This window comes from Paroedura picta, chromosome 1 (genome assembly GCF_049243985.1).
Source record: "Paroedura picta isolate Pp20150507F chromosome 1, Ppicta_v3.0, whole genome shotgun sequence".
NCBI lineage: Eukaryota > Metazoa > Chordata > Lepidosauria > Squamata > Gekkonidae > Paroedura > Paroedura picta.
Window position 1 is genome coordinate 35,391,630 of NC_135369.1, and position 20,551 is coordinate 35,412,180.

Here is a 20,551-nt window from a genome sequence, read left to right on the forward strand (position 1 = left end):
AAAAATGGAGACAGAAGGAGCAGGGCCACAGAACTGGGAGGAATTGGTTGCCATGTCCCCCTAAGAAGAGTCTCCAGTCTGATTTTCCCTTCACATATCTGAAGATATGGCTCTTGAAAGCTCATCTGTAACCAATATGCCACAATTCCCAAAGCTCAGTCCTCTCCCATGCTCAACTAACATTCCATACCACAAGTTCTTGACACCCGTCTCTCTACAACCCATGCCCTCGTCACCCCCCCCCCACACACACACACAACGCACATATTCAACCTCATGCCCTTACAGACTGGACTACCCCTTCTCTTCATCTTCCCAATGCCAAGCTCTCTCTATCTTAATCACTCTCTTCCTTTCTACCTCCCTCTCTCATTGCTATTTCCCCCTCCCCCCTGCTAGCGCTCACTATATCAGCTACAATGAGCTTTAATTCTAGTAGAACATAAAGATGTGAAACCTAGCAAACTTTTAATGTAAATATTTTCTTGATGTTAATAATTTATGTGTGGCAGACATCATCATCACTATTAATAAAACATGAAAGATGGTAACAATGAATCTAGATATGACTTAGAATGAATTTGGGATTATCCTAGGACTGTAATTTGTCATTCTTTGTAAAGTTTAGAGAGAACCAAGTGTGTCATCTATTGATAATTTACTGAACCTGCCGTATCTACTTAGGACCCTTCAACACCAAGTGGCTGTTAGATAGCGGCCAACTGAGACCGAGTAGGGCTAATCTATATGCCAAGTTCTTCATCATAACTTCCGTCGTTTATTCAAGTACAGTGCTGATAGCTTTCAAATCAAAATTCTCTTATTATCCTAGAACAAATATATCAGGGTTTATTGGGGCAGCTCTATTTTGTCTTTTTAGGATTTCTCTATGGACTGTGGGATCTGCTATGCTTACCGACTTGACGGGGCTATTCCAGACCAAGTCTGTGATGATTCACGCTGCGGCCAGCAATTTCATCAAGCTTGTTTATATGAGGTAAGGCGTTCTGAAGTGTCTGGTAAAGCAGTGCTCCGAACTTTCCAGATCTTGGCACCACAGGACAGGAAGAGGGAATTCCTGGCTTCTAGGCCAGTATTATGGGTAACAAACAAAGCAAATTTGGGGACAGGACCCCCCCCCTCCATACACACACACACAAGGCAGTGTACTGTAGTGAGGAACAAGCCAAGGGCCCGAGCCATGGAGGTATCCTTTCTGTCATTTCGTGACTTCATCTCACTGTCCTGCAGCTCCTCTCAAATAGGCCTTTCCAAAAGCCAGCCTAAAATGGCTGTTTCCAGGCCTGTAACCTTGCGGGTGGGGCTCTGAACTCAACAAAGGATTCTAGATCCATGGATTCACAACCTTGTTGAATCTGTGGCCACATCAGAAATGTTGAGTTGATAGTGGACACCACAAAAGAATGACTGCTATGGGATTAGGCACAAAATGACTCCATAGAAAGTTAGGAAGTTTCCAGGCTAAATATCTTCCTATCATGCAGGCAGCTGTTTTTGAATGGGTGCTTTGCAGACATGAAGATGACCCCTCCCAAATCCTCCTTGAGCACCTGAAGCTCCAGTAAGACAGGATGAGATCTTTGCTTTGATAAGGAGGTACTTCGGGAAAGAAACTTGTGGACAGCTGGACACATACTGGCAGATGAAGGAGTTTTCTCTCCCAGGAGTCTCAAAGTGGCTTACAATCACTTTCCCTTTCCTCTCCCCACAACAGACACCCTGTGAGGGAGGTGAGGCTGAGAACGCCTTGATATTACAAGCACAAGACCCCGCTGGCTGCATGTGGGGGAAAGGGGAATCAAACCCGGCTTGCCATATTAGAAACCACCGCTCTTGAGCTGGATAACCATGGGCACAATGTTGGAGAACACTTCAGTAAAGGCTTCTGTTTCTGAACACATGTATGGAATTCAATACTTAAAAACTGTATAGTAGACTAAGGATTTAAGGTATCATGACGTATATTCATAAAATCTTTTAAGTCGAACCAGTGATGCATATAAATGTGGCATCTTTCAGAGTGGCCAACTAATTACATTGGAGAGCCAACAGTATAGAGGAGAAGTCTTCCTTTTGCTGTTGCCTCCTGGCCTCTGGCATTTTGAGATTCACCGCCTCTGTATGTGAAGGTCACAGTAGCTAGCAGAGCTATCCTTTCTAAATCCCATTTTAAAGCCATCTGTGCTCATGGCCATCACTGAATCCTCTGGCAATGAAATCCTCTCTACTGTACTTGGATTTAGAACAGTTTGCAATGTCTGAATCTGCCTTGTATTGGTCTGAAGCAGCAGAACAAAACAGTTTTATTCAAGGTATAAGCTTTTGTGCACAAGCACACTTCTTGCACATGGAAGTTTATACCTTGAATAAAACTTTGTTGGTCCTAAAGGTGCCGCTGGACTTTTTGAACGTTTTCAAACTCTAGTAAATTATCATGTAAATTATTAAAATGCTTGATTCATTGCATTAACATAATTTATACTCTGCCTTTCTGGCCCTCACGAGGGCCACCAAGGTGGCTAGAATCAGCAATTGTCAAAACAAGATTTGGTGGGGTGGTTCTGTTGGGTAATTTGGCATTATCCCAAGAGACTCTGGTGTCGTGCTTCTACTCAAGCAATTTTATATTTTAAGTTTAAAGGGCCTTATAAAATACAATTTTAGAATCCATTAAAACATTTTAAATAAAAAGGCAGTTAAGTACAACTTCTAAGCAAAAATGTAGGTCCCAAGGGCTTGGCACAATAAAATTACTTTAACATGATTCCAGAATGGAATGAAAAAAAGATTACAAGCAGCCTTCCTGAGAAATTGCATTCCAAATTTTGGGGCCCACAAGGTAGAGCTTGTAGCAATGTCTGTGGTTGATCTTAATTGGGGGTGGGAAAGTATGGCAAAAGTTAACTCCCCACATTGCTCTCTATATTGGTGGGAGCTGTTTGAGGTCATTGTGATATAAATTATATTGCTAGTGCTGTTTCTGTTCTGGCTTCAACCTGCACCTTTTAAGTACTGATGGGGCAAAAGAGCTTGAGAGAGGCAGAAGTGTACGTTTCCACATTTTTCTTCCACATAATTGCTACTGGTGCAATTATCAGCACGTGCTTACTCAGCATGATAGTACAATACCTTTGATCTCTGATGTGCTAATAGTCAAGGTTACAAGAGATGGTGATGAGTCATGCAGAAGTTCCTGTGCCTCACTGTTATTTTTCAACCTGGGCTCAGAAAGAGCAGCCCACAAGCCGCAATGGCAATTCTCACACACTGACTGGCAAAGGGTTGTGGATCAATGTAATGGTGTCTTGTGACGAGCGAGCATTTGATCACACTTTCAATAAAATTTCTACTCCCAAGTATGACTTGAAAATGCGCAGTTCGGCATGTAGCACAATTTACGTCGAGCTCAGATTGTCCTTGTCCCGGTAGCCACAAAGCGCCACTTCTGTCGCTCCCTCCCTTTTCACAACCTGGTCATGCTTCTGGATGCTTTACTAAGCAGAGCAGGTGAGGTGAACACCCCCCAGGCATTCTGTATAGTGGCTTCCTGTAACTCAGTGGGGAGAGTCTGAGTGTTGTGCTGATTCCAGGCACTGAGTACTAGAAGCCCTACCTGTACTGCAGAGCTGTCACCAAATATAGTTGATAACAGTCGTGTGTTTCTCCCCAGTGGCTGCGAGGACTCCCATCTAGTCGACAAAGCTATAACGTCATATTTGGTGAATGTCCATACTGCAACAAGGTAAGGCAACAGTTTAGCTTCCTGAAACAAGTTGGAATGAAGGTCAGTCTACTTCTAAGCCTTCAGTGTAAACACTTCTATTTGAAATCCTCAAGTGAGTTTGCTGTGTTGGGAGATAAGATTTAATAACCTGACTTTAATAACCTGACTTAAAATTAGAAACAAGTCTGCCAAATTATTCTTTGTAATACAACCATTAAAAAAATGCAGGAAGCAAAGTTTAACAAAGCTATCGATTTTACTTTTTTTTTTAATTCCAGCAAATCACCCTGAAAATGTCTTTGAAGAAAGCTTGAAGAGGAAGTTCAGACCACCTGTGACTGTCTAGTCCTGCACTCTGGAAAGAGGCATGCTGGAAGTGCCATCAAAGGAAATACAAAGATAGTGGTATTAACAACAGGAGAACGACAATGGCTATAATATATCGGTGCAGTTCTTCATTCAGTACAGGGTTACTGGACTTGGAAGAGCTAGGCAACGGCTGACAGGCTGGTGGATACGCAACTCCATTTTGTATGGCCTTGTCTTCCATTTGCTGGAAGCTTCTGTGGAGTAGACACGTCCCAGGTGGAGGTTCTTTTCTTTCCTGAAGAACAAATAAGATTAACATCTTTGAACACAGTTGAATAGCAGACATTTAGAGCTGGCATCCTGATGTCTTATATCATAAAAGTTTGTGTCTGATACCTTGAGGGGGGAGAAGCCAAATAAATATGAGATTTCTAATTATCAATTACATTCGTAACAGGGAACACTTATCTCTAGTGGTAATAAGGAGACTATATGCAATCAATTTTAGTGTACATCTCCCTGCACTGAAACCCCATACGTTCAGTTCAAGAGTCAACAGTAGCTTCAATCTTCCATTCCAAAGTAGTGAAGAGGAATGAATTTAGTCATTCCCCCCTCCACAGAATAGCTGATCTTTGCCAGCAAGGACTATTTGCACTCATACCTTTGCGTGGGGTTGGCTGAAATGTAAGGGGAGGAGGTAAAGTGCTTCTCCCCTTTATCAATTTCCATGGTGGGCAAAAGTCTTCAAGGAGTGCAGGCCTTCCACTCTCTCCCTTGCCCCACTCACCTACCTAGTAATGCTCTTTAGAGCCTTGCTTCAGCTTTGGGTTTCTAAACCTTTCCTAGGTAGAACAAGATTATCTATTTGCTAATGGTCTCCTGCAGACAGAAAAGACCTCTCTAAAAACTAATCTAGTCAGAAGCAGCAAGCCAGTACAAAAAGCTTAAGTCATGTGGCAAATATTTCAGAAGTTCTTTACACAGACCTACATTTTTATTCTTTTTTTCTTCCAAGCTCCTTAGAAGTACACATACACTGACAAATAATTGCTAAAGGTAAGTGGCACCAATAGTCAAAAGAGAGATAGTTACAATTAAGGTGATTGTATGTGTGTGTATATATCTGAATGTAAACATATGTTGCTAACTGCTAAACTGCAGAAACTTTTGTTGACATCTGCATTAAATATAATTTTAAGCTTTTATTTATGTATGGATTGTTTCTTGTATAGTTTCTACGTTCTATGTAAACCGCGCTGAGCCTTCGGGGAGGGCAGTATATAAATCTTTAAATAGGACAGGGTCCTATTAAATAAAAGAGTAAGGCCACCTGGGGAGGAGTTAGGGCGGGCCCTGTCCAGGATAAAAACTCAGAGGGCTCCTGATTGTGCCCTCCGAGTGTCCATCCAGGGCCAAGCAGCCAATGGGGAGGTGCACAAAGTGCCTTCCTATTGGCCCCTCACCAGGACAGACCAAAATTCCATTCACCCAGCCCAGTCTGGCTGCCAGTCTGCTCCTGACCACTGCAGGGAGAGGAGGTCAGCAGGGCTGCCAAGGGGGATGAGAACAGAGGCTTGGACAGGCTGCACCAGCCCTTTTTGCCCCAAGGCTGTCCTAACTGCCATGTCCAACTATAAATTGCCTCAGAACCCTGACAGAGCTGGCAGGAGGCTGCAGAGTGCTCCCCCTCCCCCCCTCCCTTCAGGCCTGCTGCGAAGGAGCCTCTGACAGCCCCTGACTGAGGGAAGGAGGCCCTTCCAAGAGCAACGCAGGGGAGACTGAGGGCCTTCCTTTTGGGGGGGGGACTTTCCCCTTCTGCCAAACAGTTGCCTGACAGGGAGGCCACAGAAAAGCCCCTTCTCACTTAAAATACTGCTCTGGCCGGGGGTTAGACACAGCCAAGCCATGTGTCTTTCTTCTTTGCAACTCTCTGCAGATTTGAGGCCACTGCACAGCATTATTCTGCAGAGGAAGCTGGCTCTTTTGTCTCCTGTTTCATCTGCACAACAACCCCGTGCAGTAGGCCTCAGGTCAACAACAACCTGTGTGGGAAGCCTTAAATGTTTCTTCTCTGCCACAACCCTGTCCAAAGTAGCCCTTTCTGCCTGGGGAGCTGATCTTTATACTCTGCAGGTGAGCTGTAATTCCAGGAGCTCTCCAGGCCACACCTGTAGGTTGGCTACCCCTGGGTTGGAAATATTCCTGGAGGTTTGGAGGTGGGACTTCAAAATCATACAATGCCTCAAAGTCCAGCCTTCAAATGAGCCATTTTTTGCCTGCAGTTGGTAGGGAGTGGTGCAGGAGTGTCCCTCCTGGCCTATGGGTTATGGCCAGCCCTTATCAGCAACTGTTTGTATTCTGGAGCGCAGACAGGCAGACCAGCATCAGTCCTGTGAGTCTGGAAAGTGCAGGAAGATCTAAATAAATATTTACAGCCTGAAACTAAATAGAGAACAAGTAAATGTCTGGAGACAGATCGTAACTGAAATAGTAACTGGCAAATAATCTTGGCCTGGCAAATAAAAAAACATTATTAAAAACCTTACTAAGGTCAAGACTGCTGTGCACAGACAGTCTTCCTCTTAGGGTTGCCAGCTTCCCTGTGAGGCTCGCTACCCCACCTCCCTCATGGGGAGTCTGCTATGGGGCGAGAAGGGGAAGACGATTGGAAAATGCTTTGAGACACCTGAGGCCTGCTGGGTCACTGCGGCCCATTCCCAGTTCTCTCACAACCTTACATACCTCACAGGTTTATTGTGGAGAGACAAATGGAAAAGGTGTTTGTAAACCGCTTTGAGACTTCTTTGGGTAGTAAGCAATAGGGTACAAAAATCCGTTCTTCTAAGGAGCAATCATGAAAGAAGCATGTGGGCACATAACATTTTACCAACAGTGAAAACATGGGAGACAGAAGGAACAGAGTGGACACCTGTGTACTGTGACTACCCTATGTGTATTAGGGCAGAGGGGCATTTCGGTGAATGTGGCCTAATTCACACAAGAAGGGAAATGACGCAGAACTGGGGGGAATTGGTTGCCATGTAATCTTCCTCTAAGAAGAGTCTCCAGTCTGATTTTCCCTTCACATATCTGAGGACATGGCTCTGGAAAGCTCATCTGTAACCACTATGCCACAATTCCCAAAGGTCAGTCCTCTCCCACAATCAACGAACATTCCACACCACAGGTTCTTGACATCCATATCTCCACACCCATGGCCTCATTTGCCACCATGCCACCACAACCTCCCACGCAACACACATGACAACCCCATGCCCTTACAGACTGGACAACTCCTCCCCTTCCTCTTCCCACTGCCAAGCTCTAGCACCCGTTGTATTCTTGGAGACAACGGGCTTTGCCCCTAGTATATAATAAATAAGTTAGTTGCACTGTATAACTAGCATTTGAATTGATATTCCAAAGCAAATCCCCACATCTTTTGTGTTGGCAGAAGGCTGCACCTTACCTTGGGTGAAACTGTAAGGCATCGCAATACTCTGCAATTTGTATCTTGCTGGAAACAACTGTTACAACCCAAGAACTGGCCATGTGTTGTCTAACTTCTGAGGCCTAGTTATAGGCCATGGTTGTTGCCAACTTAAATTGGTCTTGCAGCTGGAGGTCAGTCATTGATTGGTAACTTTAAGCCCAATTTCTTTAGCTTACAGTCCTCAATAATTTCTTAATTTTGCTGCAATGTAAGTGTCTGGTCCTCTGCCCAAACCCAGGGCATAGGCTTTCAATGTATTAGGGAAAGAGTGTCAAAGCTGGTTATGTGACCCATACCATGTACTGAGCTCTACATCAAGCACAGCTGAATTTTTCAAATCTACAAACGCACCCAAATCTGACCACTGGGGATCCCAAAGGAGATACAGCTGGATTTTACTTGCATATTTTATAGAACATGATTATTATTAGTTTTATAGATTGCCCCTTTCTGCAAACGGGCTCAGGATGGTTTACAAAATAGTTAAAACATTCAGAATCAAAACACCCTACAGTTAAAACTCCCACCCGTGGCCAAAACAAAGCTCATGCCCATACAGATGTTCTATATGTGCCCAAATATGTTTAAATATGCATGGCATTTGTGCTAATTACCTTGAGCAGTGGCATTATTCTGCCCAGGATGATGGCAAGGCAAGTGTGCCATTGGTTTAAGTAAATGCAGGTAGGGGCGGGCACTAGGCAGTATAAATTAGGTCTAGCTTTCTCAAACTGTCAGAGCATGAAAGAATAATCCTATGAAAGTTCTAAACCAAAGGAGCTACGATAGGAGCCAGACCTTATAAAGGGAACATGTAAACCGATTCCAGTGTTCAATAATAAGGCCTAGATTCACCATCCTGTACTATTTTTAAAATACTAAGTCCAGGGGCAGACTTTTCATAAAAAAGCGCCTCCTAAGAGTTCCCTGCAGATAGAAAACTTAATTTCACAAATAAACCGATCGCCTTAATTGTTCATCCTCTGTTTATCATCTGTTCTTAACCCCTGGGAGAGGGGGGAGAGCCAGGGCAGCAAAGCCAAGTAAGCAAAGGTTTAAGAAAGCTGCATACAATTTCAAGCAACACTAAGCAGCAGTCAACTCACTTGAGTCTGAAGAGGCCAGCTCCCTTGGACCTGCAGCTGCTCATCTTGTGTTCCCACAGTGACTTTTCTCTGGTAGGCAAGTGTCTTGTTTTCCTTGTTGTTCTCCTTTGCTTCTTTCCCTGGTTTTGGAGTCGGCTTTGGCAAATCTGCCTGTTAAACATACACATTCCGTGACCCCTGGGCTCTTGCTATCAAGCACAAGCACAGTTACTGTTTATCTGAATGAGGCTGGCATGCGAGCCTTAAGCAAGTTCTTCTAAAACAAATGGCATTTACAGAATAGGAGTTTACACACTTGTAGTGACGGGATCACTAGGAATACATTCATGCAAGGAAATGCCAACGTCTGCATAGTAAAAAACAAGCTTCGTGTTTTATTAAGCTTTTGACAAGGAATGCCGCCATTGTACTGTCCTAAGGCAAGACTACTTACTGTAAACATTGTTTCCATAATTCTTTAAGAGCTCTAGATGAATGTTATTAACCTTCACTGGCTGTGAAACCAATAAGTCTCTGTCAATTAAACTCTTATTAACTATATCTAAATAAATTTTCTCATTTCAGACACTGACATTAACTAGAAAGCACTGCACTTATAAAAAATAGTCAGGACTTCTTCCTTTAGCAAGGCAATCTGACCTCTCCACCGGGTTGCAATGTTTGTATCTTCTCCACCCCATGTTGATAGTGCACTTCAAGAGGCTATGCAGTCCCCCTCCCCCATCATTCTCTGCCTGTGTTTAAAGAGCTGACTTGCATCCATTCCCACATTTGATGCTGCTTTTGCTGGAATTGTTAAATTACAAGAGCGCTCTGAGGCACAGCGAGGGAAAGGCAGGCCCTTGCTTCCAGGACACCTAGTGAAGTTTACTGGTTAAGTTTTGAACCAAGTTCTTCATTGGCCAGGCCAAGTACATTCTTAAGTGGAACCACATTGCTGCTTCACTGTTTCTCGACTTTTATGTGGCTAGTCCAATAGAAGTAATCTCTTAAATACAGGGGAGTCCTCAAAAATATCCATACGTTACTAGCTGGATTCTGCTCATGTCCGTCACCAGCCCCTTTCTTTTAGAAAAGGCTTCAAGAACATCAGGATTTGCGTTGGAGTATGGAGAATGGTGTAATCGATTAGGATTTGAGACCCAGGTAGGAATCCAATCTGCCAGGGAGGCAGGCTGGGTGACCCTAGGTGAATTATTCTCTTTCTCTGTTTAACTTACCCCACAGGATTGGCATGAGGATAAAATGGAGAACACTGCAAATTATTTTGCACTTCCATGTGAGAGAAAGGTCAATAATTTACCAAGATAAACAATATAAATAACAATGGAAAGACCTTGTTTCTTTTCCTGTTTAACTAGCCATCTTTGCCAGTGGTACTTATTCCTGCTGATCAGATGGGATACATGCATGAATAACATCCTTAGATGAATACAGCTACAGCGGAAACTACCAATGAAGTCATGTCATACTGCTAAATGTGGAAATGTTTCTGGGAGAAGGGTGTTTAAGAAGGACAAGTTGGTTTTTATACCCTGTTTTTTTTACTACCTGGAGTCTGAAAGCAGCTTACAATCACGTTCCCTTCCAGTCTCCACAAAAGACACTCTGTAAGGAGGTGGGGCTGAAAGAGCTTTTATAGAACTGCTCTGGAGATTCGCTCTAACAAGACTGTGATTAGCCAAGGGTCACCCAGCTGGCTGCATGAAGAACAGGGAATCAATCCCAGCTCTCCATATTAGAGACTGGCACTCTTAACCACTACACCAAGCTGGCTCCCTTTCAGCAGATATAATGGTAGCCAGTTTTACTCTCCCCCTCCCCCTTCAAAAGCAGAACCAGGAAAACTGATGGGTGAGTTGGTTCCCAGTCATTTCAGCCTAAATGGGGATGGCCATGCCCACCCTGCTGTTAGGTTGAAATGGCTGCCAGCCACTTAAAATTAACAGCCTGGTAGGTCTGCTTGTCAACTCCTGGATGATCCCTTTCTCTTGGCCGCAGGTGACCTGTTTGTTTTGTGAACATTCCAGCTTAGTTTGGGGATCAGCCCAAACCAGAATTTTTAGGTCTCTGCCCATGCATAACTACTAAATAATTGTTCCAACTTAAATATATTCCAAGCCTACATCTGAAGTAATGTAGCAACTTATGGAAGTTAAATGGTCCAACCATCTGTATATCACCTGCTATCCCCTTCATTACCTTGTATGTATCTTATTCACATGCAGAGTTGAGCGAAGCCCCATATTTCCAAACATCAAAGTGCTGGGAAATCTAAACTTTTCAGAAAGCGAACTTTGCTGTTTTCATCCCCTATTTACTGGTGTTTCCCATCCCATGGCTGTTTTGAAATTCTCCCAAGTTAAAAAACATCTCAAGTTAGAGATGATAAAAAGTATGTATTTCATTCTTTAATGAAAGAGAATATTTGAAATCCCCCATGAAAACGTCAAGGAAGATAAGGACAAGGATCTAGTCAACTGCAAGCAGCACTAACCTTGTTATTGGCCATTAAAAATGTTTCTGCTTCTGTCTAAGGAACAGAAGCTGTGATAATTGACACTCCTTGTTCAGGGACTTTAAATGGGGTTATGCTCTTGCAAACAGGAAATACTGGTGTAGTTCTCCATTTTCTTACAATCAAAGTTCAGCAGCCTCTTGCTTGACAGCAATATCCAAAGTAAGTTTTAAGGTAAATGAGATGTTTTATATCTTCAGCTGAAGGACGTAAAAATGAACCATGCATCTAATTGATAGTCCATTTTAATTTTAGTTGCACCTTTTCATTTTAAAATGACTGTTTAGGATGTTTTAATACAGCAGGCCTGAGACTACTTTTACGTTCTTGTGTATATCCCTAAAAACATGGATTTCTCCACAAACAACAGCTTCAAACTTGAGAAAGGTGGTCTATGAATTATTTATTATTTAAGCTTATTCTGCCGTATTTCAGATGACTCAGGGCAGATAACATTATTAAAATCAAATAAAACCTAAAATACAAATCTAGTTCAGATTAAAATTCCTAGTGTAACACTGAATTCTGCTATTGCCCATTATGTTCAGAGTAAATCCCCAGGCATTATGGTCTATGGGCCAAAATCTGCTCAGGGTCCCTGGCCCCAGAGATTGGCCTCCACTAGGGTCAGGGCCTTTTTAGTCCTGGCCCCAGCCTGGTACAAGGCTCTGGTAGTTGAGATCAGGGCTCTGCGGAACCTTGATCAGTTCCACAGGGCCTGCAAGACACAACTACTCTGCCAGGCCTGTGGCTGAGGCCAGGAGGATAACATCTTTAACAACTATCAGCTGGCCTCCCTAGAAGAACTGGGAAGAACTGAAATCCAGTGGAACATCAGAGGAAGATGCATCTCCTCAAACAAGGTAACCTCATAACAGAATATCAAAAGTTTAACTTCTGACATGTAATATTTTGATGAGCAGCGGGAGGGTTAGTTGGGAGTTTTAATGTAAACTATGGTTTTAAATTTTGATTTATGCATTTTTATTCTTTCCTGAGCTTATAAGAAGGGTGGATTAGAAAGTTAAAACTTATTGTCTATTATATTAAGATTCCAATACTTATTCTTTGGAATGCTCACATCTGTGGAGAAAATGCATGAGATGGTTTTTAAAAAGTCATGCAAGGCTGATGTAACTCTGTCTCTAGAAGATAAGTATGCCATAACTTTGCCCTTCTTCAGCTGGGCTGTGGTCAGGCTACCTTCTCTTTTTCTGTAACAAGTGGGTGAGAATTTTAGACATTAATGTCTATCTTTAAGTGTATAATGTTTTTATTTATTTATTTATTTTTCAATTTATTTCCCGCCACTCCCTAAGCAGCTCGTGGTAGGTCACAATGTCTTAAAAACCCCATTAAAACTCCCATTAAAACATTACAATTTAGGAGAAGAGAGGACATGTATACTTTTTTATTTTAAAATCCCATTTACATACACTGTTTTCTGTATAATTGCGATTCTGGTTCACTTAATGTATTAAAGAGTACCTAGAGTGATTTTAAATACAATTATTAAAAGGGTTATTATTGAGTAATCATTGTCTGGGCCTGGAATAAACTTCTGACTTCTTTCCATTCAAAATTTGGTAACTGATCTGAACAAATATGAGACGGGTCATTCTTCACGCAGCCTAGTGGTTTAGTAGTTAATGTATTGCTTCAAGACAGTAAAAACACTTCTGGTTTCCAGGCGACTTTATAACATAATGCCCCTGCCAGAAGGGACACTTTTACATTCGGAATAACCCCAAAGCATGGCTACAAACAAGTGACATTCAGAATAACCCCAAAGCACAGCTAGAACCAGGTGACATTCCAGCTTTTTCTAACCTTATCCTAAAGTATAGTGTTTATTTTATTAGATATTTACATCCCACTTTTCCAGTTTACAAAAACCTCAAGGCAGGTTAGGGGCAAAGAATGTACGCCATCAAAGAAGATGGTGGTGTGAAGCTCTCCCTAATCCACTCTAATTTTATCCTGAAGAAAAGGGAAAGCACAGCCCTCGTCTCCCTCTCATGTGTGAACCGGGATCCAAACCATATCTCATTCAGTGAGCCCAAGGGAGATTTAAAGTTCTGTGCCCCCAGGGAGGGGAAAGAACCAAATCAGGCTAGACAAATGCCTTTGTAAAACAGCAGACAGAACACCAGCACCTTCACTTTCTCCTTTCAGTAGCACAGTTTCAAAGAAATAAATGCAACCCAATTTATAGCAACTTCATGAGGGCAACTGGTCTGGCTTTCAGAGTCAATGGCTAATTCTTACATCTGCATTTTAACAGGGGTGGGACACACACCCACCCACACCAAGTTAGTCAAAATCCATGCTGGACAGTGGACGCTTTCACAACAAAAAGCTACCACCACTGTTATATTTCAATTAAGTTTAGAAAACTCTACAAATTGCAGAAACCAAAAGCTGCCGCTCAAATTAGCATAGATTAAATGGTGACCACAACAGCAAGCAAAATACTGTCAGAGAAATGGCTTTTTGCTTTGTTGTAAAAGTGATAAAAAATACCAAAGTCTATAAAACTCAGAGGGAAAAAGTCTTTGTAATTACCAAGATCAAAATCCAGTGGCTTTTTATTAAACATGAACTTTTGTTCTGCTTTTCCACACAACGTAAATAGTGCTGACAATTGGGTTTGCGAAGGCACTCGCTACAATAAAATGTAATTGTATCATGAGAGAAAGGTGACAATCGGGAGATCATGAAAAAATTACATATTCTCACTGTAGTTAATTAGCCATGCAAAAGCCCCTCAAACAGACATTCTCTTCTATTAGGAATGATTACTATGCAGACCTACAGATGTCAATACCGGAGTCATTCAAATACTTCTTTCGCTGCTAATTGAAGGTTGTAAAGCTCTGGTGCCAAGGTTTGGCTTCCAAAGAGCTAATTTATGACTAGGCGGCTATTTTATGTCTTCAGTTGCTGCAGCTACAAAAAAGTCGGCAAATCAGAACCATCTGTGCGCCGAGATTTGAATCACCATTCATCTCGCAGCCGATCCGTCACATTAGTTTGCGTCCCGCATTTTTTGGCTTGTGTCTGCCCGTGACGGTCCAAAGTTCACTCGGAATATTGAAAGTGAATGATGCCACGGCCCTGCCTTGTTCAACATACATCAGCAGAAGGCTGCAGCCTTCCCCACACGGGGGACGAGCACACCGGAAATCTCCAATCAGGCCTGGCCAATGCTGCTAATTACATCAATGTAAGTTTATTAAAAACAAAGGGATCTGGAAGGCTGCAGAAAAGGGGAATTCTCACTTCATCGACTAACTCAGACAAGACCACTGAAACCCACCAATTTTAAAGAAGCGGCTTTCAGAAGGCCAAGAAATCACACAGTTGCGCCAATAAAGGCAAGGTTGCTTTTAAGCTGTTTTTGTAAGAGACGCCCGGCATTCAGGCATTCCCCTGCGATATGAGTGAGCAAACCTCCTTGACTTCCCTGCTGCCCATAAAGTAAATAAATCTGCACAGGTCTGCTGCTTTGAGGCCACAGGCTGCAGGTCAAAAGGACGTATGGTAGTTTTCTCTTCCGTAAGGGCCAACATCCAACTTTTGAGCAAATCCAGGGAAACGGGATTTTAGAAATGTATTTGCGACACGGCAATTGTTGCCAGCATATCTTTCAGATCTTCAGCTAGTTCTTTGAGTAAAAAGTTGTGTGTGTGTGTGTGGGGGGGGGACCAAGGAGGGGGAAAACCAAGGAGGTCATTGCGCATGTCAAACAAGTAACTCAAAGGACAGGAACACTACTGAACAAATGATAAATGCCACTTGGTATTTGTAGAATTCAACTAATTCCCCCAAATAATATGTTCCCCTTGAAAACTGCTTATAAGACAACAGACATATTTCAAAAACCAGGACAAAGGATACATTTTTCAAAGTGTGTGCACATGGAAACGTTTATCCAGAATTAAACTTTGTTAGTCTTAAGAATGTCACTGGACTCAAACTTTGTTATATTGCTTCAGACCAATATGGCTGCCCACCTGAATCCAAGTTCAAAAAATAGTTTCTGGTAGTTTTCTGGTCTTATGCTCATAGAGTTGGAAGGGTCATCTAGTCCAACCCACTGCACTGGGTCATCTAGTCCAACCCACTGCACAATGCAAGAAACTTACCTGTCTACCCACAGTGAACCCAATTTCATGCCCAGATGATGCCCTCACCTTAAGAAAGCCAGAATCCCTGCCCAGTCTGCCTGGAGGAAATTTATTTCCCAACCCCATAGTGGTGATTGGTATTTCCCTGGGCATGCAAGAAAGGGCCACAAGAGCCAAGCATTGACACAATCCTTCCTGCCCATTCTTGTTTACTTACTTTTCTGGGGTTGGGTGCATGTTCAGCCAGAGCACTTGTAACAGTGATAGAAATGAAAGGATCAGAGCAATGTCCTCTGTTTTCCAGGCCACCTGAGAGGATTTTCTTCAGCATCTCATAATCCGGCTTTTCAGTGTATGCTAATTCATAAGCAGTTTTCAAAAATGTGGCTATTTCACCTGTAAGACACAAAGTTTCACTGGACTGAGATCAAGAGCTCCCAAACTTTTCTGGTCAACTCTGTTTATTTGTTAGCAAGCATTGATATGGCAAAGGCAACGGTTCGGTTACAGTCCTGGGAAGCTTTCTGGATTAGGAAGCAGCCAGGTCCATCCATGGCCTTGCCTGATCATTTTTCAGCAGCCAGTTATAAAGCAGCTCCTAAAGTCTAGCTGTCAACTCATCCCAACATTGTGAAACCATATTTCCTTGACTATTAACATTTCAAAATGAAGTAATGCACAGAGTGCATCTGCAGAGGAGTGTACTTACATTCTTGCAACAGAATTCTTGAAACCCCCCTCCCCCCAAAAAAATCTATAACAAGCACAAATGAACCTGATCATTAAAACTAAATGGACAGTATGATGTTGGACAATTTGCTCCACAAAATGGAACACTTTGTGGTCATACTCCAAGGAAAATCTTTACAAACATACAAATCCAAGAGCATACATGCTTGTCCCTTACCACAGCTTGTTCCTTGAGGAGCCCACCTGGTCACTGAATCTGGGAGTTCATCCAGGAGTCTGAAACAATGAGAAAGCTTCAAGAACTAGACTGGGGAGGGAAAGCAGGTAAGTCTCTTTCAAATAGACTGCTGGAAACCTAAACTTTCCACAGGGAAGAGATGAGAAAAATAGTTGATTTTTATACTCTGTTTTTCACTACCCAAAGGAGTCTCAAGTGCCTTCCTCTCCCCTCCCCACAACAGTCACTGTGTCATGTATGTGAGGCTGAGAGAGCTCTGTCAGAACTGCAACTAGCCCAAGACTGCATCTGGCTCTCCTGATTAGAAAACTGCCACTCTTGAACCCACTACACCAAGTTGGCTGAGCAGGCAGCAAGTCACTCCAGATCTCCCTTTTAACTCTTTGGTGAGCACAGCCACAAGCCATTGTCTGAGCTGAGCTGAGTTACAGCCTAAGGAAGCACAGTTGCTCTCCGGAGTCCTTGCCAAATGCTTAGCAAATGTAGTTGGAGGGGGAAAATCCCCTTGGGATGAATTCACTTTCTTCACTCTCAGACCAAAAGATTAATGGTGATCTCTTTCAAAGTTTAGTCGAGTTCACAGGCTGCTTGTTGATCACAGCTAGCTTGTACACTCTAATGGCAATATGTAGATAAGTAAGTTAATTATAATCCTAAAGTCACACCAAATTATTTTCCCTTCATAGTGAGTTGCTGAAGAGAGCCAAAGTATGTTGTACTAAATATGGTGTCCAGGATTTAGCCACATGATATAAGGACATTCACATATCTGAACATGGAGGTGTGCCTACCCTGTTATTTCTGACTCATGAACCCCCTTGACATGTCATAGGACACACCTGATTTCTCCTTCCTTCTACCATAGTCATCTCCTCTCCACTCTGTATTCAAGCTGAGATTTGGGGGCAGGACATTTCCCTAAAAACCAGTTTCTCCTGAATAAAACGTTTAAAGGGGAAAAGGCCTAGGCAACACATGGTAGACTCCCTGTGGGTAGCGGATGGAGGGTTTTTTTTCTGTTGCTTGCTATGAAATGAAAGTTAGCCCCTGTTTAGAGTGTGAAATTTATAACCCACCACCTTATTTTAATATTTCATTATTGGCCCCTTCTCAAGAGTTGGGCACCCTTGCTGCCTTGCCTGTTGATGGCTTAGAACAACAGTTCTCATCCTGGGGGTCACAACCCCTGGGGGGGGCGACTGACCCTTTTCCCAGGGGTTGCTGCCGTGCCGCCACGGCTACTGCCGCGGCCACCTAACTAATGGCGCGAAAGTTGCGTACGCTGGCGCACTACGGCAATCACGGAAGCCCGAGGTGGCCAGTGATGTGTGTGGAGGGGCATTGGCGCCAGCGGTGCACTAGCCAGCACCTGCATGCAGGCGCAAAGTTCTGTGTCTGTATGTTGGCACCAACTGGCATACTGGCACCACCCCTCCCCTCCATGGCGCTGGCCACCTCGGGCTTCTGTGATCGCCGGAGTGTGCAACCCTACGAACCCCAAAGGGGGTCGCAGCATCAGGTAAGTTGAGAACCACTGGCTTTGAAGCTCATAAAAAGATACATTTGTAGTCCTGCCAGCACATCATCATTTGAACAGAGAAACACACCCCAAGACCATGGATGCATTTAGATATGATAACAGATCCATGGGTGGGTGTCACACGGATGAGCCGCAGGAATTCTTGGACTTGTATGATCTCCTTGGGCAGAAGGCTTCTGCATTCCCCCCAAGTTGCAGTCCATTCTCTTGCCCAAATCACGAGGAAGAAGAGGCACCAAAGAAGATGCTTCCCCCACCACTGTATGGGCCTTCTACTTATACAGGGACCAGTTCTAGTGGAGGCAGAAAGATGTTAAGGACTACTCTGGGAAACAGAAAACTCAGCAAAGATCTCAAGTGAGCCGAGAGCCATCTTAGCACATTCCCAGATGTTTACAGTTTGTGTACATTCCATGTTCAGCAATTCCCTGGCATCCTCATAACAAAAACAAACCCAAACAGCCCTGCAGAACCTTCATACCCCCAAGATGAGAGCTCCTGACCTGGGTCTCATAGTGATGGGAAGCAGTCTTGAGTGACCCTGCCTGAGCCAGCAGCTGGTCAACCAGTCTCTCTCTAATGGATCACAGGCGGCTTCCCAAATACACTTTCTTGAAATCCTCCCAGCCTAACCTTTCCCAAGGGGCTGACAACGTGACAACTTTCCCGGTTGACTGTTAATTATGCTTTTATTATTATTGTTTTCATCTCTGTGAGCTTCTTTTTTCTTTGCAAATTAGAGGCAATGATTCGAAGACACTTTTTACAGCCCACTGGAGGTTTCCTTGGCAAAGTTGAGAGAAGCTTTTATTTACAGCCTGCAAACTCCAAAAAACCAAACAAAAACAAACCTTTCCCTTTCAAATAAGTAACCTGAAAGCAGCTGACGACACTCAGAAAACACCAAGCAGCCTGGCAAGGCAGGCTTGAATAAACCCTGCCAAAGATTAGAAGGAGCTGTCTTTTGGTTCACGCTCTGCATGCTTGTGGTTCCTCCTGCCAGAAGGCCCTTCCTCTTGCACCTGGAAGCAGCTCAGATAGATATTAAGCTAAATCCCTTGAGTTTGGTATTTTTACTGGGGGCCAAGCTTGATGATCAGTGCCGACCCCAATGCCTTAGTCTTTAAACATCTAAAAAGGTGTGGTGATGAGCAAGAGAAAAACCATGGAGAGTGGAATAATGTCTACTACTCCTCCCCTAAACTAGAGCCTACATACAGGCTTGACAGAGGAATGGGAAAGAGCTCATCAAGAGAAGGACTAAGCAGTCTCACTACCACTCTCCTTTTCCAAACTGTGACCCTCCCCATCACCTCTGCCACCTTTCAGGTGTTCAGAAAATTTGGTACAAAGTGGAGAGCTGATCCATGCTATGCACAACCCTGGCACTTTCCCCAAATGAGATGAACAGAATTAAGGAATGGCTACTTTAAGCCCTGAAGAGGGAAAGGCAGGGTCCAACTTCCACCAGCCCTCTGGAGCTGGAGGTCTCCTCCTTCCTCACACAGCTCTCAAGGATTAAACAAGCAAAACATGCAACTCACAGGCAGCTGCCTGGATTCATGTTCCAAGCTGTTAAACATTAAGGGCTGGTTTGCTGGAGGAAACATTTTCTGCTACTCTGCAGCCTCTGTGGTGACTTCTTCCCTGTCTGTTTTCCAGCAAGCTACACACCAGCCCAGAACATTTATGTATAATTACAGCCTGCCCTTCTTGGGCCTGCATTCTCGGGGCACCTTACATTGTAGGACAATACAATACATGATAAAACATATAATAAGTTAAACACTCTTTAAAACTCTAAAACAGTCAACTGAAGCCCAGTCATCATTTGATATATGCAGAGCCGATTGTCTGGTGGGTCTCTCCCTCAAAGGAGGAACCAGCAAGAGATAATGTACCAGCAGGGGAGGCCCCTATGAGGTCTTGTTTTTTTATTATTTAATTTGCATCGCACCCTTCACAAAGCCTCGGGGAGGTTGACAGTAAAACCTGTACGTTGGAATAAAAGTAAAAATTATATAAAATACGCCGGAACAGAAATGCACATGCAACTCCTCCTTAAAACCAACAGTTGAAATGCTGTCTCATTGAGGGGGGAATACATATATATCAGTACACACAGATGCATGTATGCATGTAGGGGAAGGCCCAATAATAACTATAGGCAGTAGGTGCACGCTGGTCTCAACCAAAGGCTTGGCAGAAGAGCGCCATTTTACAGGCCCTGAAGTGCTGGAGTTCAGGCAGGGCTCTGATTTCTCTTGGGAGCTCATTCCACCAAACGGGCCACAGCAGAAGAGGCCTTGGCCCTGGCTGAGACCAGACACATATCACTGGGGCCAGGGACCACCAGCATGTTGGCACTGGCTGGGCATAACGCTCGTTGGGGGGCTCTGAGCCCCACTTCCTCCCTCGTTTCAAAGAATACATGCACAAAAGAGGCAGAACTCCCTCTGCAGAGGCTAAACTCTGACTGCCAAGAATTTCCCATCCATCTAGCAGATTTTTATCCTGTCCTTCCTCCAAGGAGCTCAGAGGGCCCCTGTGAGTTAGGCTAGGCAGAAAGAGAACAGCACGAGGGCACTCAGTGAGCTCCATGGAAGAGAGGGAGATCTGGATCCAGGTCTCCCAAGTCCTAGTAGAGTACATGAACCTCTCTGTAATATTGGCTCTCAGCTAATTAAAGCCATGTTACAGGGGTAGGCTGTACAACTCCGCTCCAACCCTGCCAAGGGAGCCATCCTGCAGAAACTGCCGGCAGTCCACTTCCACCGTA

General features: G+C 43.7%; 2 protein-coding genes across 7 annotated transcripts in view; one reads left to right on the forward strand and one right to left on the reverse strand.

Annotated features, from left to right (window-relative positions):
* FANCL (FA complementation group L) overlaps nucleotides 1-5,262 on the forward strand; it is a 69,601-nt gene extending 64,339 nt beyond the window's left edge. For 3 of the 5 annotated variants that reach the window (XM_077333351.1, XM_077333371.1, XM_077333342.1), the window contains 2 exons: nucleotides 881-997; nucleotides 1,736-3,685. In XM_077333351.1, coding sequence (XP_077189466.1) covers nucleotides 881-997; nucleotides 1,736-1,858 — 240 coding nt within the window. In that variant the 3' untranslated portion in view covers nucleotides 1,859-3,685. The other 2 variants (XM_077333361.1, XM_077333377.1) reach the window with 2 other exon arrangements.
* Nucleotides 3,983-20,551, reverse strand: part of VRK2 (VRK serine/threonine kinase 2) — a 63,188-nt gene continuing 46,619 nt past the window's right edge. For both annotated transcript variants that reach the window (XM_077333323.1, XM_077333332.1), the window contains 4 exons: nucleotides 16,212-16,270; nucleotides 15,522-15,700; nucleotides 8,657-8,806; nucleotides 3,983-4,349 (listed from right to left, as the gene is read on the reverse strand). In XM_077333323.1, the coding sequence (XP_077189438.1) occupies nucleotides 4,128-4,349; nucleotides 8,657-8,806; nucleotides 15,522-15,700; nucleotides 16,212-16,270 (610 nt within the window). In that variant the 3' untranslated portion in view covers nucleotides 3,983-4,127. The remainder of the gene's footprint in view (nucleotides 4,350-8,656; nucleotides 8,807-15,521; nucleotides 15,701-16,211; nucleotides 16,271-20,551) is intronic.